Source organism: Chlorocebus sabaeus, chromosome 7, assembly GCF_047675955.1.
Source record: "Chlorocebus sabaeus isolate Y175 chromosome 7, mChlSab1.0.hap1, whole genome shotgun sequence".
Classification (NCBI taxonomy): domain Eukaryota; kingdom Metazoa; phylum Chordata; class Mammalia; order Primates; family Cercopithecidae; genus Chlorocebus; species Chlorocebus sabaeus.
This window is the reverse complement of record NC_132910.1, coordinates 7,613,308-7,638,772: the sequence shown is the minus strand read 5'-3', so window position 1 is coordinate 7,638,772 and position 25,465 is coordinate 7,613,308. Positions and strand designations below refer to the sequence as shown.

Below are 25,465 nucleotides of genomic sequence, written 5' to 3'. Positions count from 1 at the left end.
TAGATGTGCTTATATTTTAACTTGGCTGAGGATAAAATCTTTCAATTTTTGAATAACAGAAGTTTATAAGATAACCTATTTCCATAACCTTTGGCTAATTTTCTTCCATAGAGTAGTAATAAAGATGTTAGAGAAAACACGCCTGTATATATTCATGTAAAAATATTTTTATATTAGTCATATAGTCATTTTGAAAAAGAAAAAAGCTAGGAAGAGGGATATCTTAGGAGCCAAAAGATCAGAAATGATGCCACTAGAGTGAAACATCAGTGAAGGCAATTACTTAGAGATGTTGATTTTCACAGTTTTTTGGTCTTGAAACTTATTTTCTTCTTTGTCACCTTTTTCATTTACACAGGCTATAAAAATGGCATTCAGATTACGTTTGCCTAGATATTTTAGTAATCATACATTGTAATAAATTCAAATAAAAATGTTTTGGGACAATGTCTCAGACTTATATGTTAAAGTTTTCCATTATAGATACATTGTTTAACATATTTCTTAATATGATTTTTTTCTATAAAAGTTGTATTATTTTATGTGTTTTGGGAGGGATATATTTTATACTCCTAATTTGCAAATATTTTATGTAGCAAGAAATTATGGCACCACTGTATAAATTTCTAGTATTAGAAAGATGATCATAAAATTCTCTTGCATTATTGATTTTCTCTTAAGTTTCTCTCCTGTTTAATGTTAGCCACATAACATTATTGTGTTTTTATACATGCATGTTATAACATGTTAAAAAATACGTGTGTGAAGCAAAATCTTTTTCTTTGTAAAATTTATCCTTTGTGTTGGCAGACATATTTTCATTATCTTTCCTATTTATTAAACTAGTTGCAAACAGTGTAGGGAAATATGTATCTCATGTGTCAATTTATCAGAAAAAAAAATACTATATTTAAATATCTCTATTTTCAAAGCATAAAATGTATGGGTGTTTTCTGAATTATTTTTAAAAATCATGTATACTTTTTTTTCATTATTGTCTTGGTCTTTCATATTTACTCATTTATGTAATATGTACCATTTGTCAGTAAAATCACTGTGTATTTAAATGGTAAAAAATGTGTGTATATCCTTTTCACCTTATCCACCACAGATCTTAATACAGTATCTCTCCAAAAATGGTAGTTAAATGACCTGAAAACATATAAATAAGTATAAAAAAATCCATATAAGTGTAACCATACTTCAAACAAAACAAATAAAGGAAAAACATCTCTCTGGGACTTTCTTTACCAATTACCTTATCAAACATTTTGTGTAAAAATTGAGTTTAGGAACCATTATTCTTATTTACACTTATGTAGATATTAGTGTCCTTAATTTACATTAGAGTGCTGTGAATTCCAAAAAAATAAAAATAATATTTATATTTTTTCAGGTAGCTTACTGTGCTTTCAATAATTATGTCTAATTTTCTAATCATTATTAGAGATTTGGATGAGGGGTTTTTTTAGCTTAATTAAGATAGTGTTTAACTAGGATAGCATTATACTAGGGGCCAGGAGGTAATCCTCTCAGCTGTAGGGTTGTCTGAGTAGGGCCTGGGGTAGCTGGAATCTTGGGCCTATAGCCTGCGGCAGAGAGCAGCCTTGGAAATAGCCTCTACCAGGGCTCCCCTGAGGTGGGACTGAGGTGAGCAGGGGTCTGATGGTGCGCCCTGCGGTCCCCGCAGGTGGCAAGCACAGTGAACGACATCCAGGCCTTGCTGCTCCATTGCGACACGCTGAGCGCAGCCCAGGAGGCGCTCTTCCACCCAGACATCTACTTCAGCAGCCAGCTGCAGAGCGCACCGCTGCTCATCGTGGACAAGGGCCCCGTGGAGCTACCAGAGGAGTTCGTGGTCCAGGTGCCCAAGGAGCACAGACTGCAGCCCAAGGTGCGGCCAGCGGTGGGGAGAGAGGGCTGGGGGTGGCTGGGCAGGGGCTCCTGAGAGGCTCAGCCCCAGGAAGTGCCCCCAACTGTGTCTTCTTGTAAGTTTACTGTCTGCATTCACTTTTGTGGCTGATATTACCACTTAGTGATATCCTGGCCAGTTTTAACAATGCATGCCTGTTCTACATTAGAGCTTCATCGTTATTTTGAAATGTTTGATTTAAAATATTTGATTGGGTTTGAAGTATTTTTGCATTATCACAGGAAATTTAAAATTACTTTTAGTGACACTTTCAACTCTTGTAAAATTTGAAAGGCTGCGTAAGTTTTAACATGTCTGATCATCTGCTTGTTTGAAAAAATTTTCACCAATGAAAACTATCAAGATTTTGAAAATATTATGATTAAGACGTCTTGGTTAGGAATTGCGTATTAGTCATTTAAAGCGTAAAACTTGGTAGAAAAGTTATAGTTACTGAAACAACCTAATCTTCTTATGAAAATACGGAACATTCTTTCTATAATATTGCCTCTGCAGCCGGAAAGTATAGCAAGTGGCATCCAGCCCCAAAAGCTCCAGTGAGGAACGTTAGGTCGTATTCCCGAACACTTTACATATAATTTTTTATTTACATAATATTTAGGCAATGTAATTTTTATTTTTCTCACAAAACTGCATATAGGTACTCTTATTTCTGTCATTTCCTCCAGAGAATATAATATTTGTAACTTTCTTTGTGAAAAAGAAAAAAGCTAGGAAGCATTTGGCTGGGGGAACTATGAATATCAAATCTTTCCTGAAACACAGTCACTCTTCTGACCCAAAAATGTCTTGAGAGGGATACACATATAAGTAATACTAGCAAAAGAACATGAAATATCACAGTATTAGCTGAGTTTATCTTCTAAGCCCCATTAAAGAGTTATCTGGTAAAATAAATTGGAATACTTTGTTTGTTAGGACCTAAGGGAGGTGCATCATTAATCCATTTGAGATTTGAGAGACCCGTGAGAGTTAAATGTAGTTCTTCTATGACTGTGACCTTGAGGCAGAGTAAGAGCATGTGTAACTTTGCATTCACGGTGGCTCTGTCTCCTAAGTCACATCGTTCAATCAGCAGCCTCAAATCTCTCCATTCAGATTGGCCTTTCTTCCTTGTAGTGGTGGTTTAGTAGCAGCAGTGATGACGACAGGCAGCAAAGTGGTGGATGAGTCCATGCAATTCCATAGAAGCCTGTAGAATGGACTCCAGTGTGTTCTGAAAATTCAAGGACAATGGATAGTAAACATTCCTTAAGAACGTCTTATTTTTCCCTGTTTTGTTTGCATTACCTTTTCAAACTTGAAGTTTTCTAAATTGGGTGCACTTTTATTATTCCCAGAATGTGCTTCAGCAGTCACAAAGATTTCATCATAACTTTGTCTTATATATAATGAATATTAGTTAATTAACTCCAATGCCTATACATTCATCAGAATTTCTAGTATTAATAAGAAATACAGAAATAATATTTAATTTATATGAATTCTATAAATATTTAAATCAGCAACTAATGTAAACACACACACACAGCTGCTGGAAACTCTGTCTTCTGACAAAAATTCAGAATATCAATTAGAATCATTGTTGCTAAGAACGTTATAGTGAATTTAAATATTCCCCAATTTTTATAGCTTAATAAGATTGTTCTATATCACTAGATTTTAGTTTTTGCCATGTATGTGGCAAGTTACAGTGCAGTGATGGGTTTTAAATCACATTTTTAAATCAATTTACAAATGGAAAAGCTGTATTATATTCTGTTTTGGACAGAGATGAAAAACGAGAGTACAAGCCGATTTTATATGATATGTTTAATGGAGACTGAGGTTAACATCTTGTGATTTAAAAGGGGCTTACAGAATTGTGTTAATCTGTTATGATGAGATGATACTTTTTGAAAGTTGCTTTTGTGTGAAAGTAATTTTATCAAGGAGACAGAAAATAAAGGTCATCTTAGAATATTCCCTGTAGAAAGAATAAAGAAGAATAAATAAATATTATAGGGGCATAATCTTTCCTAATATGGAAGACAGTACATACAGCTAGAATGCTTGGACAGGTATTAAAAATGAAATTGAAGTAAGAGATATCACATTATCTTGAGCTCTTTAAATTGAAAAGACATGGAGGAATTCGAACAAGAAAATGTCAGTGAATTCAAGTTCTTACCTTTCCTCCCCTCCTCCACCTTTACGAGACAAAAACAAGTCTGTTATAGAAACAAGATACTTTAAGAATATAAAGCTCAAAAATAAATAAAATAATAAAGGCTGATATTACTGCAATCTTTGATTCGAAAAAAAAAATTGATATTACTTAAAAGTATATTAACCTCTGTTCGTTCTGTAGGTAGCCAAACAGGCAAGTACAAATCCAATGAAAGCAGCCATAACAACAACATAACAAAATGTCCTTATTGACCTGAAATTAAACTTTGTGTTTTTTTTTCCCCCACTTTGAATTCGTTTGACTCTTGATAGCTAATAGCACTTGAGAGTTAATGAGTATTTGGATTCATACAAATTAGGACATCTTGGTAAAACAGCAAAGCCTGAAGAATTTTTTAAAATAGTTCTCCTAAGTTTCTTTTTAGCATGTTAAAGCAGAAGGAAGTCTAAGGGTAGATTTCCTAGTTAATGACTAGATATCAAGGCTTTCCCTAGAAGCTACAGGAATGTTAATGTGTTTTTTCAATCAGCATATTTCTTGGTTTATTTTTTATCTCCATGCAGCTGCATTAAAAGTTCATTGAGAAGATCTACAAATAATGTTCCTATAAGCCACACAGACAGTGGTGCCAAGCCAGTACAAGTTTTCTCTAGGAAAACAGCTAAAGCATTTCAGGCCTGACAAAACGTCTGAAAAACTCTACTCTGGGCTCATTTTAAAGTTCATCTTTTACAAGAGCCAAAAATGCTTCCACAAGAGGGTTGTATATTTGATCGGTCCATTTGGAGAATTACATCAAACTCTACTATAATCTTAAAAAAAAAAAAACAAAAAAAAAAAAAACTTTTTCCTTCATACCTGGGTTTTAATATTTATAGATGGGAAGGCTTCTATAAACCTCTGTGTGTGTTTGTGTGTGAGTATGTGTGTGTCTGTCTATCTGTCTGAGGGGGGTACTAAATGCAGGAATAATGTTTTAAGAATATGTCATAGTTATGGAATTCTAAGGACCCTTGAGTACTAAACCTTGGATACCAGGAAATAACATCCAGGGATCTTTTTTTTTTTTTTTTTTTTTCCCTGTGAAACCAATTTTTCTTCTGCTTTTCTTAATCCTTCCAACAGCTTTATCTGTTCATTGTCATTATAAGTCACTGTCAACATGAATTGCACACCACTCCTCCCCGCCAGAGCACAAACAACCAACTGGTACTATCCTTCTTGCCTCTTAGTACAGATTTCTAAGAAAGGAAATTTAATCCCCATTGTGTTAGGTAAATATCCCTTACATAATTACTCATGTCACTAGCCATTCCCTGGCCCAGAGCCCACACAGTAGCAGTTGTGTAACAGAGGCAATACTAGGAATACCTATTATAGGGGTGAGCATAAAGTCCTGTGGAGCATGTAAGGGGATTATCTGCTGGCAGTTAGAGAAGGTGTCCCTGAAGATAAAGTGGTCTCTAAGCTGCAACCTGACAGACAAGTAGTAGTTCGCCAAGCACAGATATGGAAGAAGAAAGATACTATTCTGAGTAGAGGAAACAGCAACACAAAGACCTACTTCAGGATGATTGGAGCACAGAAGTCCCAAGGATAATTTCTAGGTATCAGTCTAGAAATGATCTGGAGAAGTGGTCAGAGATCTGGCCAGGAAGAGCATAATGGTATAACATTATGAGGAGTTTAAAATTTCCCGATGGTAATGAGGAAAAAATTAAGTTGATCTTAGAGGAATTAAGCAAGGAATGATACATTTGAAGAATTAACAAAGACAGGCTTCAAGACCAATGGAGTGTTCATCATATTGGTGCAGATAGATAAAAGTCTGTTCTATTGGTGGGTCTGACTCAAGCTGTGAGTGACAGTAGTGATGATAACGGCCAAATAATAAGACTTAGATGTTCATTGCACATGTGAGTAAGACAGAGGGAAAACCCAAAGGAGAAAACCAAGTATCTGGCTTGAGAGATTGCATTATGAATGAGTTGTACCATTTACTGAGATAAGAAAGATTAGAGGAGATGGAGAATGTAGGCAAGGAATGATGATGTTGTTAACCAATCATTTACTGATTTAACAGAAACCCAACTTTCTGCCTCCAAATTTAAGTACCCATAACTTAAATACAACATATACATCTGAGGGAAAAAAAAAAAAAAAAACACTAAACTACAAATGTTATGTGTTTAGTGTAAGTGATTCTCAATAAAATAAATAAATAAATAAATAAATAAATAAACAAACAAACAAACAGGTAGCATTATTATTTGTTAGGCATCTTCTTTTGGCTCAGATGTGATAAGATATCCAGAAACATGAGGGCATCTGCCAGGATTTTCATTCAATCCTTCCCTCTACTTCCCAGTAATACCTAGCAGGGATATAGTGGAACCAAGGTTGGTTCTGAATTTTGAGCTCTGCTGTCTTTCCAGGCCTAGATATATTTGACGTTCATTCAGTTCTTAGTACAATGTTCCAAGGCAAAATTGGGAAAGAAGCGGAGACTACTCTGCTCGTATTTGCTCTCATTAATAATGTAACATAGCACACACTTCAGTAAAATAATAACAAAGAGTAATCTCCATGTGTCTTTTGAAAATGCCTCAGAAATGAACCTTGATTAATTTCTTGCCTAATTATAACTGGTTATTAAATAGCATGTCCCTTGATGACAGTGTAAAGTGATGCTTTATCTTGAGGAAATGGTTAATGTTCGCATTGATTAAGACTCTTGAAAATAAAAACTGTGCTCAAAAAAGAAGTGCTTTCAAAGTTGAAGATCCAAGACCACAATTGCAAAGCTTAAATAATTTTATATACGATGATGTAATAAACTGATAGGAGCAGGAAAAGGGTAGCAAAACCTCATTTGTTGGGTTGCTTTTAACACCATGATTTGGGAATCATGGGAGGGAGCCAGTTCTTTTGTACATTATGAGATCACTAACTAGAGAAGTCATTCACACTGGGCTAAATGAAGAACAGAAAGAAGTAAATGTAGGCTGCTTTAAAAACCTGTAAACCAGAAGGCTTACATCTAGTATGAAGCTAGTAGGAAGCACTTTTCTCTCTTGCTCCAAATCACATCATCACCACATGTCTTATCCTTCAGCCACATGGAGGTTGCGTCAATTTACCAGACAAACCATGCTTGCCACTATACCTTTGGCAAGTATTACCTTTGTTGGCTGGAACGTCCTATAGACCACCTAACTGTTCTTCAACTCAGCTTAAATATTTGTTGTAGTGTTGAATCTCCACTTTCACTCATCCATAGCCTTATTCCTGACAAAACAATTTCTATTCTTCTGATTTTGAATTTGATTGGTCTGAAAATTGTGCACGTGTGTGTGTGTGTATGTGTGTGTGTATGTGTGCTTGTGCATGCATATGTGACAATGATGAGTAATCCTTCTGGCATGTTCTCATGTTCTTACTTCCCTTACTCCTAAACTTTTGGAAAACGTGGTTCTAATTTTGTTACTACATTGTAGTCTGAAGTGTGTAGGTGAAGTCTAGGAATTTGTGGGGAGGTATGAAGGTGAAAGATATTTTAACAGAAGAACAGGGATCAATGTTGCTACAACAAAGGAAAACTCTGTTTTACAAGTTCAGCCTTTTGGATGTATCTCTTTGCTGCAGGAGAATAATATAATGTGGCTTTTAGAGTGCTGTGTTAGCTGCCTTCTTCTATATGACACTGTAATATTATTTCAGGTAAAAGCCCCGGTTCACATTTATTTATGTCTTTCAGTGAGGTTTGCCATTTTAGACAAGACTTAGAGTCTAATTGATATGCATAATACATTCTTTGTACATCACTGTTCAGAATTCTTATGTGCAGCTAGGGTCATATGATTTTATGTGGGAAGAAAGGTAATAGGCCTCTAGGGAAATAGGTCAGTTATTGAGATTTTTTTTTTTTTTAAATGCTTGGTAGCCCTAAAGATAATTTCAAAGAATTTCTTTAAGACCCTGTTTTTCCCCTAAATGGTGTAAATACCAGAAGGAGTTATCCAATTGAAAATAAATGTGCGAGCTTGACCTTCAAGTATTTCCAGAATAATATGATAATCTCAGTCTCTTTTTCTATTGGTGTAAATTACAATTTATATTCCTTCTTTAAAAGGCATGTGAGTAGCTTTTCAAAATACCTACAGAAATTATACTTTTGACTACTGAATTTTTTCACAAAGAATATTAATAACTAGAAAATAGGTGCTGAACTTTGACATTTAGTGCTCAAAACGTTTTGGTTTTAAATTTAATTAAGAATGTGCTTTAAATTGTCTCCTTAAACTATTGAGCATCTGCCCTGCTCAAAGTATTATATGTGTGTTTCAAAGGAACACATTTTATACAATGGCAGGTACTTCTCAGAATAAGTCATTACTAGGAAATATCTTCCTTTTTCTTCTCCATCCCCTTACCTAAAACAATGTGTGGTATAATAGAGATCTGAAGTGTATCCCAGATACAAAGAGGAAACTTACGTTATATTTATAGAAGTCTTAACACAAAATTCAGGTGAAAAGAAAGGGCAAGTCAGACGATGTCCATAAAACATCAGACTTTCGTATACTGCCTTATGTTCCTGTTCTTAGAATCTGCATTTCCCATTTATATAAGTCTCCAGTACAGAAATGCAGAAATTTGGCTAGGTGTTCTAACTTATTCTTTCTGTCATATATACAATTAATTAAATTGATGATTTTTTTTCTAATTCTTACTGCTTAAGGAGCTATTTCTTTTTCCTGGTTGTTAGGCATATCTTTAATTCTTCTTCACTAGTTAATTTTTACTGCTGCAAAGATGCTACTGGTATGGAATTGCAGTAAATGGGCTTTAAAGTCAGATTTGTTTCAGTCTCAGCTTTACTGTTCACTAACTATCTTACCCAAGTCCAGGGACTTATATTCTTAAAATCTTTGTTATCACATCTATAAAGTGTGATATAAAAATACATGCATTGTAGTGATGTTGTGAAATGGTAAATCATGTGGTTCCTGAGACCTACTAAGTGTTCCCTACTACTGTTTATCCCTTTTTTTAGCTTTCTGTTTTATAATAATCAAAACAGAGATATATAATGGAAAATCTATGAAAAATGTTTAATGAATTCATTTATTTACTTGTTAATATAGCTGAATGGATTACGGAAAAGCAAAATAATTTTTGAAAATACTGGCTTTATATTTTGGGCACATTCAGGGGTTCATAGCTTGGGTAACTGAACATTGATTATAAACATTTGGGAGAGACAGTAATTTAATTCATATATTTCTTGTGCCTATAACATCTATGGTACCCTTTGTAAGGTTGTTCCTTTTCTCAAGGACTTTGCAATCTATTGCTGGCAAGAGAAAGAATAGGTAAACCAAGTATGCAGTCAACTCTATGATTTGGTGGAATATGGTGTCAGTTAAATGCTGTCATATTTTACAGAAGAAGGAAATGTCTTTCCTGGTATGAGATGGGGATAAAGGAGAAAGGAGGATTGATAACACTCTTTTAGATAAGATAGTATTTTAATTAACTCTTGAGGAAAAAATCCCTAGGATAATTTGCAAGTATAGATGAGAGGTAGTAGAGGAAGGTGTTCCAGAGAACTGAGTTATGTGAATAAAATTACAGTTGGAGAGAACTGTGACATTTTTATGAAATGTCAAATAGTCTAATTTAGCCAACAACAAGAACATGGGGAAAGAAATAGTGAGACAGGAAGTTTGAAAAGCAGTTTGTAGCTATCTTATAAGGGGGTCTTAAATGTCAGGGTGAGACTCTGTACATAATTTTGTCTGTAGTGGGGATTCTTTGGAAGCTCCTAATTAGAGTTGCAGTTTAGAACCTGCTAGGATTGTGTGGGAAAAGTTAGGATAGAGTGGGACTTAAAAGTAGAGAGCTCAGTTAGGGTATTGCCATAGGGTGAAAAGTAATGAGTGTCTGAACTGGGGAGATAGCAATGGGGATGGAAAGAAGAGGAATGATGTGAGAGACGCACAGATAGCACTGCTGGGATACTAATTGGATGTAAGAGGTGACGTCCAGGGAAGAATCAAAGATACTGAGGTGACTGGGTGGTACCATTCACAAAATTAGGATGTCAGGTGGGAGCATTGCCTTTTCAGGAAAAAAATAATGGTGAAGTTGGTCTTAGATACCTTGAGTTAGAGTTGTAAATGTGAAGCAGATTCTGAAAATGTGAATCTTTGTCAAGAGAAAAATGATCATTAGCGATAAAAGTTGGCAATTTCTGACAGAGCTGATAAAGACGATTGGGGCTGATGAGATTGCCCAAGCAGGGAAGGGACAAGGAGGGATGCTGGGGATGCACTCACCCTTAGAGAAGGAAAAAATGCAAGCCGTTGAGAGTGATCAAGACATGGGTTGATACAATTGGTAAACTGAAGTTCCATACTTTTCTTACGCTTTGCCCCTCGGGCAGCCTCTGCTAATGCTAATCCACAGAAAGTTCATACAGATGTAATAGGGTGATCACACAGCATGAACTAAGTGGATGAAAAAATGATTGTGTTTGATTCTCACTGATAAATTACTGACTCAATGACCTTTCATAAATGCCATATTTGTAAGGAGCGCGAGTAGTAGAGGATTATGCTTGTGAGTTTTATCTGATAGAAATGAGGAAATATGAATACATTTAGTGATTTTCCTCCATTTTGAAATTGTTATACTTTTTTTTTTTTTTTTTTTTTTGCTTTTGATCATCGGTTAATTGTAAATCATCAGGCTAAAGTAGTGTTGGAGTGAACACAAGTTGGAAGACTGCAATACACTTAGCTGGGCATGATGGCTTATGCCTGTAATCTTAACACTTTGGGAGGTCAAGGAGGGAAGAACACTTGAGGCCAGAAGTTTGAAACCAGCCTAGGTAACATAATGACAACCGGTCTTTTTAAAGGAAAAAAATAACTGGGTGTGGTGGTGCATCCCTGTAGTCCCAGGTACTCAAGAGTCTGATTTTGAGCCCAGGAGTTTGAGGTTGCAGTGACCTTATTGTGCCACTGCAGTCTAGCCTGGGCAACAGAGTAAGACTCCACTTCAAAAAACAAATAAATACATAAATAAATAAGTTTAAAGTATTTAATTCGAGGAATGTTGTAATACCTTGTATGTAGAGAAACACTGGGATATTTTTGAATCAGTAACTAGATGAATATAAATATATTTTCAAATAATCTATAGCAAAAACAAAGTTGAGACTTTAAAAAAGTCATTTTAGAATTCAAAAATTACTCTATGGCCAAAATATTTGTCATGAGTGATACATTTATTGAAACTAGCCTTGAAATATGAAAAAGTAAGTCAACATTATTTGCCACACATTTTTTAGACATAGAAATATTTTTATTCATCTTTATTTCTGCCAGCAAGTAAATACATTAATACTTTCATAATTTAAAAATATCAGGAATTCAAAAACATATAGATTTCTCAATTTTATTGGAAACTTCTTATAAATGTAATATATTTCCATAGTTTCACATCTGAAAGAAAAAAATATACCATTCTGTCCATCTAATGTTTATAAATTTCATTTCATTTATATTAAATAATATAATTATGTCTAATGGGAGGATAACCTAGCAGAATTATTTGAATGGCCTATTTTGTTGATTATTTCTTACCTATATTTTGTTTCTCAAATTCTTTGTCGTCTTAAAGAAACAGCTATAGCAACATAATATTACTGAAAAGATACTTGTGTGAAACCTATTATTGCATTCCTCTCATCTTTAATTGACATACATACACATATGTACATATCCATAAATTTATATATAATCATTACATATGTGCAATTTAAACAAGTTAGAAATGTTTAGGTAACTCATGGATAGAAGTCTACTTTCGATTAACTGTGAATGCCACTTAAGATTTTGTTGTAGTTCAGAGAATCCTCCGTTTGGAATTTTTTTAAGATGTTGATGTAAATTAGAAGAATATTATTATTAATTGAAAATTTCAAGTCTTACTTTTGGTTTTTGTTTTTAATCATATGAAATGTATTTACTTTTCTTTCCATTAACAAGATTGTGATGTAGACTTTGAGTTATAGAGCAATATAGCAAAGGAGACAATAAGGTAAGAGCTTTAAAACTAAGCATAACTTAAAACCCTCTCATTGACTAGGCCTTCCCACTTTAACAGGATCATATTGTACAGTTCCTGGTGCCTACACTGTGTTCAGACTCTACTTTTGTTGGTTGTGTTCTCTCACCACCATGCCCTTCCCTCTCTTTTGTTGCCATTCTAACTTCCAGTCATCTTTTAATTCTTGGCACTTGGGGTGTGAAGCAATGTAATTTAGTGATTAAGAAGATGGATGCTTGGTCCACAATGCTGGGTGTCCAATCATGACTCATTTGAAAGATGTGTGACCTCACTATGCTTTGGTTCCCTTATTTTTCAAATAGAAATAATAACAGTCATAACTCATAGGATTGTTGTGAGTATTACATGAGTTAATTCACATCAATTACTTAGAAAATACTATCACTTGCAGTAAGCAGTCAGTGTTAGTGATTCTATTCTTCTCTCTTCTCTCTGTTTATTCTGTTCTATGTTCTCTGTGTCACTTCCTCTGGGAAGTCTTTCTCGGTCTCTGGAGGTTGGGATATACAACACTATCATACCTAGTCTGTTTACTCATCTGTTTTTCTCCTTGGACTCTGTTTAAGAACAGAGGATATATCTTTCATCTTTATATCCCAAACCCCCAGAATTGAGCACGCTGTGTAGAAGGTACTCACAATTGTTGAATGAGTAAATTAATGGGATTTTGGAGATATGTGCCACCATATGGGGATTTATATAGATGCAACAATAGCCTACCATACTGAGTAAGCTCTAATAGAAGCTAGGAAACTGAAAGGCTAAGAGACCAAGGTGCCATAATTCTAGAATCATGTGGTTTGTTTATTTTCTAGCCAGAGGCAAGGATGCAGATGGGGATAGGTTTACACAATTAGGATAGAAATCCATGAGGTGGAAGAACCACACTTCCTTAATTTTGTTTTATGCCATGTTGCAATATCATGATTTACTTTCTGTCACATCAGCTATTTCTGCTGATAGTGTGGTTACAAAGACCAGATATGCAAGGAAGCTCAATAATTGGAAGGTGCCTAGAGGTAGAGGTAGTAGCATAAGGCTTACTCTATTGGAGAGATGCTGGGACTCAGACACTGAGCACTGCTGTAGCTCACTGATTTAACCTGGTGAGCTACGAAGGCTTATGTCTGAGTTTTTCAAGCAGAGAACTCATTATGGTCATAATGATGCCATAATGGATGTTACTAAATGAGACAGATTTAGAGTCAATAACAATCTGGAGGTGATATGATCTGGGCTTTATGAATATTCAAAATTTATGGTCTTTTTATGTTTTTCTAAGTGACAGTCTTATTTGTTCCATTCTTGTTATTGATGTTCAGTAGAACTGTATTTTATAACATGTTGGTAGCTTACTAAGTTACTATCTATTCTAAGTATACCTTATGAGTTCTGGATATGTTTCCCAGGCTACTTGTCTATCCAGTATGTATATTTAATACATAAGTTTTATCTGTGCCTTTTGCTTCTTTTATCCTACAGCAGACTGGATATTCTCAATTAAAACAGCAAATACTATACTACATGTATTATAATTAGGCTAACCATATGTTCTAGTTTGTTCAGAGAGTCTCAGTTTATACCTGCTATTCTGCAGTAATCCTTAATAGTGTCCTCTTTCACTCCCAAGGTGTCCTGATTTGGGTGATAATTTATATAATCACCTTGGTTATAATCCAACATCTGCTACTTATAAAACTATGTAAATTGAAGTAAATTATTTAATATCTCATCTGTTAGTTAGTGGATTATGGCTAGATTATTTGTAAAGCTCTTGCTAAATTTGAAATTATTTGACATTTATGGAATGATATATAAAGCGTTTTACTTCTTTAAGGCTATTCATAAGACTTCTGCCCTGAAGACCACTTTTTTTTTCATTACAAATGCTTCTAAATGCAAGTTTAGCATAAGTGTATGCATTAACTGCTTTAAAATGTGCAAAATTGAAGTTTTAATTTATACTTGGGACAAAATATTTAAGATATTATGACCATAGATTTAAAATTAAAGAAACTAAAAGTGCTTTTATTAATTTCTTTAGAATTGAGTATATTAAATAAAGGGCTTTGAAATCACTACATGTGATTTTAAAAGTATTTTATGGCTTTAAATTCAACCTATGTTTGTATTCCTTATCTGTACATTGGAATAAAGAGTTGGCAAGGAATACTAATTTCTAAGGAAATTAATGATTTTAGTTTTCAGTATGATGTATTTCCAGGGGTTCATGAGCCAGTTCTGTAGGGATTTTGAAAATAATGGGTTTTAAACTAAATAGAATATTTTGCCACAGTTCTAGACATTATCTACAGAGAAAATATTGCGTAAGTGCATGATTTGTCTCAAAAGTGTTAGTGTAGATATAGAAGGATAGTGAAGAAAATGCAGATAGCATTTCTGTCTGTCTCTGCTGGTCAGCTGTTCCCTGGGTCTTTCAAGAGGTACAACTATATGGACCAGTTTCTATATGGTCTTGCCATATAGAAATTGGATTTGCTACCCTCCCTACAAAAATCTTCCCAGAGTATACGGATATTTGAACTATTTCTTTTTAATGCGAGAGTACTTGTTTCAGCTCTCATCAAGGCTAGACAGCTCCATGGCTCAGTGCTGAGTCTGGTAAACAAAAGACTGTGGGGAGATAGGTTTTTGTCTTTTGGAATTTTTGTTGTTATTCCATTTCTGAGGGGATGGGATAATATAGTAATTCATTATTTAAGTTTCCCTGCACCCCAGCTTAGATGATTTGATTCTACTGCAAATATGATACTACCAGCTCTCTATATTGCCTCATTAATTTTGAAAATAGCAAGAGATTTGATAGGTGATTAAGTGGCTTGAGCTGTTGAAAACTTCCTCACTCTTATGGGTGTATGGAGAAGCAAGAATATTGGAAACATATTCTTCCATGTATTTTTGGCAGTTTATGGACATTAGTATAAATGTAGATGGCAACACTTGGCGCTTAACTGTACTAGAGAACTTATCACATTCTCTTTAATTATGGCTATGTGTATTTTTCTTCTTTATTTGGTTATAAAATCCTTGAGGTAAGGGCCTGTGCTTTATCATATATTTGCCAGAGTTCTTAATATAATCCATGGCTCATAGTGTTAACTCAATACGTATTTCCTTACTGGTTATTAATTGTAATGCAAATAGCAAAATATTTGTGATTTATAGAATACCACCTATGAAAACATGAAGTTGCTGAAAACATATTGCGATGATTATATTGGCATATCACTTCAAGCCTGTTGAGCAAATAAAAGCAAAGAAAATGAGTGTATGTGTGTGCATATATGTTCTTTCACAGACCTGAATCTTGGTAAAAATAATTAGGTGCATTGCTCCTACCTACATCCTTCAGGAAACAAGGGTGTTTTGTTTTGTTTTGTTTTCCCCTAGTCCAACTTGCATTACACTAACAGGCTAAAGTTCACATTTCAGTTGTTTGCTTCTGGGCTTTGTAGAAGTTGCTCACTAATCCCCTTGGGATTGTGGAAAGGGAAAAGAGGTGAGTGCCTTGCATCATTCTGTAGCAGCCACAGGGATTCATTCAAGAGCCTTAGTGGCTTGCTGTGGTGAGAGCGATGAACAACCTTCCAGCAGGAAAGACATTATGATTATGGCATTTTGTTTCCCTCCTTCGGCAAGCATTGACTATGCACCTACTGTGTGTACATAAATGACTGCATCTAGACCCATGATAGAAATCTGAAGATTTAACTCCTACTTGGGAAGAAATTACAAATGAATAGGTAAACTATAAGAAGAAGCAGAGAGAGCAATATTGATTTCAGTAATCTTTGAAGTGTACAGGATGCTTGTTGTAATATAATTTCCATGTATGATGTACTTCCTAAATTTCCAATAGTACACTTTAGATTTCCTCACATCTTCATTGCTGTGACCTTAGTAATTATTAAGAAAAGCAGGAAAATCTTTTTATCATCCAGTATAATTTTTGTTAGCCTATGGAAATATTATTTTCACCTTTCATAACCTGACTTTAGAGTATGTAATACAGTGTCTGTGTTTCAAATGAAGGTGGTGTGTTCTACCACATGCACATAAAATAAGGAAAGGATCATTGTGGTTCTCTGAGTCAATTGCTTATTTGATATCATTCAATCTGTTTTATAACATGAAATAATCAATAAGCTAAAACAAAATATTTGGCGGAATTGATGATCTCTTCCCTTAGGAGTGATCTTGGAATCAGAAGGCTTACCGTAATTTATACAAAGGTCACCAGTTTATACTGTGTGTGAGGAAAGAAGGCCGTCAGATATGCGTGACTGCATCTAGACAGAAAAAGTCTTGCATTTATAGCCAGAGCAGCTTTTTGCTTTATCTTCAAAGTTAGAATAAAAGCTTGTATGACTTGGAGTGGGAAAAAACTTTATCAGCAAGATCATTAATAACTTGAGACTCCGCTTTTCAAGTTACAATTAGCTGCTCAACAGCTGTGACCTTCAAGAGCTACTCATTATTGTTGGTCCTGATTGTTCACTCCCACTGTAGAGCTCTTTTCAGAAATAGTTTCTCTGACATCATTGACCCCAGGGGTCAGAGTGAGAAATGAGTCTTCAAGTACTCATTTGTAAGTCTTGTTTCTGCAGGATGCTGCATGCGTGTGGGGGTGTGTGTGTGTGTGTGTGTGTGTGTGTGTGTGTGTGTATAAGGAATTCAACTGATGGCTAATGCCTCACTGTAAATCCAGCTGTTTGGTCAGCTTCCAATTAGGATGATGCCTGTTAGATGAAGAGGCACTACTGGGAGCAGCCAAGGGATTCAGTGTGGCCTCAAATACAGAGTAAAACGGATAGTGACACCGGCTCTGTTTTATTTAATTTTTTTTTTTTTTTAAAAAGGTCTCAACACACATGCTGGCCAAACTCTGCCATGCACTGTGTAGCATCTCAACGGATCAGCAGGGATTTTAAACCTGCTGTGTGTTTGGCATACACTGCAGCCCAAAGAGAAAGTGGGGATTAGAGAAACTGTAGTGAAGTATGAAATGAAAACTCAGTTGGAAAAGGAGGACTGGATTATGTTCCGCTTCTTTGCCTCAGTTCCTTTAGATATTAAGAACATGGGATCCTTTGCAAAAGGGATTTACTTCTCAGGACAAGGTGTAGTGCATGATCTCTACATTCTGAAAGGAGCCTTAATTAGGGAACAATCTATCTACCATAAAACAAAAGAATAAGCAAATTGACAGGAAAGTTGATAGAATTTTCATAAGGACGTTTCTGGCCAATGAAGACCCAGAATTAAATCTTGTACTCTGTGGGTGTCTTATCAGTAAAATGTATATATGATGAAGCTTTTGAACATGCACCCTTGGTAGTTTCAACCTAAGATCTCAAAGGTTGAAATCATTGTGATGTGGCAAATGGGATCTTTGTAGGAAGAGGTAGACTGGTTTTGGCTCTGACTCACTTCCAAACCACAGGAATTAGGACAGCACCTCTGGACTGTGTGTCTGAGTACTCATTTGTGAAAGCAAAGGAACTAGGTTAGACTTGGACAATATATATTTCCTGGGAAACTGGGCTAGATTGCTTTCTCTCTGAGAGCATTTGTATTTCTCTATCACCTTTATTGTAACTATTTTCACTAGTTTCACTATTACTAACCTCAGTAACTAGAAGATAAACCATTGAATAAAATCTAAATAAATTGCAGAGATCCTTTTCTTTGTTCTCTGACCTTAGCCTCTATATCATACCATGCTTAATTGTTTTTTATGTCTATTGTAAAATGGTTAGGTTGTCTATTTTCTATTTTTTGAAATGACTACATGGATTAATTTTCTAATATTATGATTTCTAAAGCATAGCTTTGCACTCAAGTGTCTGATAAGGTTCTCCTAATAAATAACTTATTACTGGTGAAATGGACACTCTTTTTGACATTTTAGCATTAAAATTTGCAAATTAATATCAATGACTGCACTAAGTAACTTAGTGAAAAAAATGCTATACACTGTGTACGTATTTTTTGTTATTTTATTTTATTTCAGATTGAGGGGATACATGTGCAGGTTTGTTATATGGGTGTATTGTGTAACGGTGACACAACTTTGATTTTGTTGCATTTGCTTTTGAGGTCTTAGTCATAAATTATTTGCCTAGACCAATTTACAGAAGAGTTTTTTCTGGATTTTCTCCTAGGGTTTTTGTGGTTTCAGGTATTGCATTTAAGTCATCTTTATCCATCTTAATTTTTGTATACAGTGAGAGATAAGGGCCTAGTTTCATTTTTGTGCATATGGCTAGCCAGCTTTCCCAGCAGCAATTTATTGCATAAGGTGTCCTTTCTCCATTGTTTATTTTTGTCAGCTTTGTCAAAGATTAGTTGGTTGTTGCTGTGTGGCTTTATTTTTGGTTCTATTCTGTTCCACTGGTCTATGTATCTACATTTATGCCAACATCATGCCATTTTGATTACTCTTGCCTTATGGTTTGAAGTCAGGAAATGTGATGTCTCCAGCTATGCTCTTGTTGCTTAGGAATGTGTTAGCTATTCAGCCTCTTTTTTGGTTCCATATAAATTTTAGACTTTTTTTTTTTTTTCTAATTCTGTGAAAAGTGATGTTGATAATTTGATAGGAAATGCATTGAATCTCTAGATTGCTTTGGGGAGTACAGTCATTTTAATGATAATTGACTCTTCCTATGCATGAGCATGACAGGTTTTCTATTGGTTTATGTCATCTACAATTTCCTTCATCAGTATTTTGTGGTTCTCCTTGCAGAGGATTTTAAACTCCTTCATTAAATGTATTCATAGATATTTTATTTTTGTGTATGGCTATTTTAAATGGGATTGAGTTCTTAATTTTGTTCTCAGCTTGAGAATTGCTGGCATATAGGTATGCAACTGATTGTTGTGTATCAATTTTGTATCTTGAAATTTTACTGAAGTCATTTATCAAGTCTAGGTGTCTTTTGGAAGAGTCTTAAAGATTTTATAAGATCATGTCATCAGTGAACAGAGATAATTTAACTTCCTCTTTTCCAATTTGGATCCCTGTTATTTCTTTCTCTTGCCTGATTGCTCTGGCTAGAATTTCCAATACCATGTTGAATAGGAGTGCTGAGAAGTGGACATCCTCATCTTTTTTCAGTTTTTAGGGGGAATACTTTCAACTTTTACCCATTCAGTATAATGTTGGCCATTAGTTTGTCATATATGACTCATATTATATTGAAGTATGTATGTTTTTTTGATGCCTAGTTTGTTGAGGGATTTTCCAAGAAGGGATGCTGGGTACTATCTAATGCTGTCTCTGAATCTGTTGAGATGATCACATGGCAATTGTTTTCAATTTGGTGTATAGAGTAAATCAAATTTACTGAATTGTGTATGTTTAACCATCCTTGCATCCTTGGAATAAGAACCATTTGATCGTGATGGATTATTTTTTGGATAGGCTGTTGGATTTGGTTTGCTAGTATTTTGCTGAGGATTTTTGCATCTGTGTTCATCAGGGATATTGGTCTGCAGTTTTCATTTGTTGTGCCATTGCCAGATTTTGGTATTAGGATGATACTGATTTCATAGACTGTGTTAGAGAGGAATACTTTCTCCTCAACTCTTTGCAGTAGTTTCATTAAGATTGGCACCAGCTTTTCTTTGTACATCTAGTAGAATTCAGGTGTGAATCCACCTAGTCCTGGGATTTTTCTCATTGGCAGTTTTTTTTTTTACTACTGATTCATTTTCATAACTAATTATTGGCCTGTTCAGGATTGTATTTTTTTTCTTGTTGTTCAGTCTTGTGAGATTGTATGTTTCCAAGAATTTACCCACTTCTCTAGGTTTTCTAGTTTATACATATAGAGATTTTCATAATAGTCTCTGATAATTTTTTGTCTTTCTTTGGCATTGTGCTTATTTCCATCTTTTCTTCTTCATTAATCTAGCTGACATCTATCAATTTTGTTCATCCTTTCAAAGAACAAATTTTTTACTTCATTTATGCTTTGTATTTTTAGGCTCAATTTCATTTAGTTCTTCTTGATCTTTGTCATTTCTTCCCTTTTACTAGCTTTGAGTTTGGTTTGTTCTTATTTTTCTAGTTCCTTTTGGTGTGAATATTAGGTTGCTAATTTGAAATATTTCTATATTTTTGATAGAGGCATTTAGCACTATAAACTTTGCTGTTTTTGCTGTATTCCAGAGGTTTTGGTATGTTATGTCTTTTATTTGTTTCTAACATTTTTTTATTTCTGCCTTAATATTGTTGTTTACCCAAAAGTCATTCAGGAGTGAGTTGTTTAGTTTCTATGTACTTGTGTGGTTTTGAGAGTTCCCTGTGGTACTGCTTTCTAATGTTATTCCACTGTGGTCTAAGATTATACTTGATATTATTTCAATTCTTTTGAGTTTATTGAGACTTGCTTTATCACTAAGCATATGGTTGGTTTTAGAGAATCTTCCATGTGCAGATGAGGGAAATTTATATTCTACATTTATTGGGTAGAGTGTTCTGTAGGTATCTACTCAGCTCATTTGGTCAAGAGTCTAGTTTAAGCCTGAGTTTGTTTGTTTTCTGCATTGATGATCTGTCTGGTGCTCTCAGTGGGGTGTTGAAGTTCCTCACTATTATTGTATGAATATCTGTCTCTTTTGTTAGGTCTAGTATTATTTGTTATATAAATGTGGGTGCTCTGGTGTTGGGTGCATATCTATTAACATTTAGGATAGGTAAATCTTCTTGTTGCATTGAATGCTTTATCATTATATAATGCTTTTCTTTGTCTTTTTTTAGTATTGTTGGTTTAAAGTGTCTTTTAACTGATACAAGAATACCCATCCCTGCTCTTTTTTGTTTTCTGTTTGCGTAATATATCTGTCTCCACCCCTTTACTTTGAACCTGTGGATGTCATTACACATTAGGTAGGTCTCTTGTAGACAACAGATGGTAGGGTCTTTTTTTCCCTTCAATTTGCCAGGTAAATCTTTTAAGTGGAGCACTTAGGCTTTTTAAATTCAAAGTTAATATTGATATGTAAGGTATTATTCCTGTCATAGTGTTGTTAACTACTTGCTTTGTACTCGCAATTGTGTAACTGCTTTTATAAGATCTGTGAACTTGAGCATTTCTTGTAGAATGTGTCTAGTGGTGAAGAATTCTCTTAGCATTTGCTTGTCTGGGAAAGACTTTATCTCTCCTTCATTATGAAGCTTAGTTTGGCAGATTTGAAATTCTTGCCTTGCTTTTTTTTTTTTTTTTTTTTTAATTTAGGTAGTCTAAAAAGAGACTCGACCTGTTTTGGTTTGTAATAGTTTTGTTTTGTAAAGTTTCTGCCGAGAAGTCAGCTGTTAGTCTGTTGGGTTTTCCTTAATAAGTGATTGACCCTTTTCTCTATTCTGCTTTTAAGATTTTTTCTTCAGCATTGATTTTGGTCTGATGAGTGTGTGCTCTGGTGATGTTCAGCTTGTGTAGTGTCTTGTAGGTGTTGATTTCTTGTATCTGGATATTTACCTCTCAGGCAAGGTTAGGGATATTTTCTTGAATTATTCACTCAAATATGTTTTCCAAATTGCTTGTTTTTTCTTCTTCTCTCTCAGCAATGCCTACAAGTAATAGGTTTGGTCACTTTAAATACTTTTATATTTCTCAAAGGCTTTGTTCATTAAAAAAAAATCTTTATTTTTATTTTTGTCTGGCTTAATTCAAAAGACGGGTCTCCAGTCTCTGAAATTCTTTCTTCTTCTACTTGGTCTAATCTATCATCTAGGCCTCCAACTGTATTTTGGAGTTCCTTTAGTGAATCTTTAAATTCCCAATGTTCTGTATAGAGAGAGACATTTAATTCTTCATTCTTCACTATCACTACACTAAGATTGCTTCTATTAAGATCAAGTGTTTCCATTTTACTAAATCCAAATTCGGTGTTTGTTTCCTCTATCCTTATTCTAGCTATCTTGTCTTTCATATCCTAAATTGTATTTCTGGTTTCTTTGTACTGGTTTTTGACCTTCCCATAGATCTCATCAAGCTTCCTTGCAATCCATTTTTTAAAATTCTTCATCTGCCATTTCAGAATTTTCATTTTGGTGAGGAGTCATTGCCTGAGAGCTGGTACAATCCTTTGGAGGTCTCTAAATAATCTGTGTTTTTGTACTGATGGAGTTTTTACATGGATTCCTTCTCATCAGTAGAAGCAATCGCTTCTTATTTTTGAAATGGCTTCAGTTGGATGGAAAATTTGAAAAGAAAAAAAAAAACATTTTTCCCCTTGAGGCCATGTCTGTAGTATTTGTTGTGTATATTTTGGCTTCTTTTCTAGGTGTTTTCAGGGGGCTAAGACTCTTTATGTGTTCCTTTCTTGTAAATAGCTTTTTTCTACGTAGTGGCTTTCTCAAATGATGCTTGTTGTAGTGATGTGTTGGATGTGCGAGTTGACACACTATCTTCTGCAGGTCTGAGAGTGTGGGGGTCTTAGGGAGTTTATCTCATATACTAGGACTATGCCCTTCTGATAGCAGGACTTTATTTTTATTTTTTTTGTTTGTTTGTTTGTTGAGATGGAGTTTCGCTCTTGTTGCACAGGCTAGAGTGTAATGGTGCGATCTTAGCTCACCATAACCTCTACCTCCCAACTTCAAGCAATTCTGCTTCAGCTTCCCGAGGAGCTGGGATTACCGGCATGCGCCACCACGCCTGGCTAATGTTTTTGTATTTTTAGTAGAGACGGGGTTTCTCCATGTTGGTCAGGCTGGTCAAACTCCCTACTTCTGGTGATCCGCCCACCTCGGCCTCCCAAAGTGCTGGGATTACAGACGTGAGCCACCATACCCGGCCTGATAGCAGGTTTTTATTTGGTGGTACAGTTTAATCTCCAGTTCAGTAGATGGGCATGTGCCCTTGAATAATCTGACAATGAATGGAAGCCCCTGCCCTGACTGGGGGTGGCTGGGGAAGATTGCGATGGGTTGCATTGAAGTCTCAGGAGCAGGGGTGGTAGGCGTGGCTGCACCAGCTTCTTGTCCTGTGCAGGCAGGAATGTAATCAACTTTCCTATTCCATCCCTGTCACAGGGATCATGACTTTCAGCTCATATAGACTGTTCTTTGTCTCTGGCTACCACCAAAATGGGCTCAGGGCAGAGTCCCTTCCCCCAGTCCAGAACTGACAGCTCTGTGACTATTTTGCCCTGTGTTGCCCCCTACACAAGCTAGTGCTTTGAGTAGGGAGGGAAAGATGGGCTACACCCTTCATGCAAACCTGTGCAGTGCTAGCTTACTTTTGGTAGGGGTGCAGCTGCCACAAAATGCACAGACTGGCTGTCTCTAGGAGCACTGATGCCAGCCCCTAGTGAGGAGATCCTCTGCTGTGTCTGTCACAGTGGGCTGGGGAACAGAAGACGGCCTTCTCTTCACATCTATTCCTAGTTACCAGTACAATTGACAATGCCTTGTGGGCTTTGGCAGGCTGCACTCCCCTATCTCCTATGAGTGGCCCTCACTGAGTGTTAGATCTTCAGGGGCCTCATAACTCTCCAAAGACCTGCTAGTCCCCTGCAGTTGCAAAAGTCGTAGTGTGCTCGGTGGTCTTTCTGTAGGGGATCAGGTGATGTGGTGACAGAAAGTCTGAGGTTTCTAAGACCCAGCAGTAGCCTACTGTGGGTACACAACCAGTGTGGTGTGCATCGTCTCAGTTGAGGCCTGAGGGGGACAGCCAGTGTACCTGTCCAAGCTGGCTACTTGGTGCTCTGTCTCTGGGAAGTTCACAAATCACCACTGAGAGTGTTGCCCACGGTCCCAAGGGCAGACTTTCTCTGCGACAATTTGGTGATAAGCATATTGTTGCAGGGGTTAGGGGAGCAGAGAAACACTCCCACCTACCCTTCCCACAGGGCTCCAAGTCCCTCAGGGGACTGTCTCCGCCAGAGCCTTTCTCCTTCCCTTTTCTGTGCCCTGGCTTCTTCCCATGGGCTCTCTGACAGGACCTGGCTCAAATTATGACCATTCACCTACAACTTTTATCTTCTTCTTAAGGAGAACTGGCATCTGAACTAAGCATTCCCTAGGCCGCCATCTTGGGAAAAAAATAATGTCAGGTACATTTTTAAGCACTACGCATTTATTAATTCATAACCAATCTTTGAAGTAAGTACCATTATTACCCCTTTTACAAATAAAGAAATTACATAACTTGTCCGAAGTCATATCGGGCTAAAGATCTGAGCTCAGGGAATCTTCCCTAAAAGTCTGAAATATTTATCACTTTACCACATGTTAAAACCCAATACTGACTTAAATACAGTAGAAATCTGCCAGGCGTGTTGGCTCACACCTGTAATCCCAGCCCTTTGGTAGGCCGAGGCAGGTGGATCACTTGAGGTCAGGAGTTCAACACCAGCCTGGCCAATTAGGAGAAACCCCGTCTCTACTAAAAATACAAAAATTAGCTGGATGTAGTGGCACATGCCTGTAATCCCAGCTACCCAGGAGGCTGAGGTAGGAGAATCACTTGAACTCAGAAGGCGGAGGTTGCGGTGAGCCAAGATTTTGCCACTGCACTCCAGCCTGGTTGACAGAGCAAGCCTCTGTCTCAAAAAAAAAAAAAAAAAAAAAAAAAAAAAGAAGAAGAAGAAGAAGAGGAAGGAGAAGAAGAAGAAGAAAGAAAAAAAATGCAATGGATTTTCTTCGAGGGATATAAGATTTCCATATCCTTTAGACATTAAAATTATTAAGCACATTCCTAAAACTGGATTGAATATAGCAATACTTTTAGGGACAAAATTTGACAATAGAACACAGTTTTAAGGTTAAGTTCATTGTGCTTGAAGTTTAATGTAAATTTAATGCCCAGGCTGATATATTAAAGGAACACACCAAAAAACATTAAACATGTGCCTATCAGGATTTACTGATTACTACAACCATTAAGAACAGCAAGGGGCATCCTTGGGTATACAAAAGAAGTTAAAACATAAAACGGTCATTTCACTGGACTTTGGTCAAAGGCTAAATTTGGTATAGAACATATTCCCCAAAAGAAAAAAAATAGCTATATGTGTTTAGTCACAATGCAATTATGATCAGCTGAGCTGAGGAGGTAAGGTGCGAGAGGCTTGGTAAGCAGAAACCAGTAGGACACTGTTATCAGAGGCAGGGTAAGAGGGGCACTCCAAAGTTCACAGAAACTGCTGGCAGCCCGGAGAGTTATAGGAAGTGAAAGATCCCGGGTGAG

At 35.9% G+C, this 25,465-nt stretch overlaps 1 protein-coding gene across 16 annotated transcripts in view; it reads left to right on the top strand.

The window, feature by feature from the left end:
* ADGRL3 (adhesion G protein-coupled receptor L3) overlaps nt 1–25,465 on the top strand; it is an 846,373-nt gene that overhangs the window by 308,337 nt on the left and 512,571 nt on the right. For 14 of the 16 annotated variants that reach the window (XM_037989342.2, XM_073017343.1, XM_073017335.1 and 11 more), the window contains exon 4: nt 1,691–1,894. The exons of the other annotated variants lie outside the window; for them this stretch is intronic. In XM_037989342.2, coding sequence (XP_037845270.1) covers nt 1,691–1,894 — 204 coding nt within the window. The remainder of the gene's footprint in view (nt 1–1,690; nt 1,895–25,465) is intronic. 16 annotated transcript variants of the gene reach the window in all.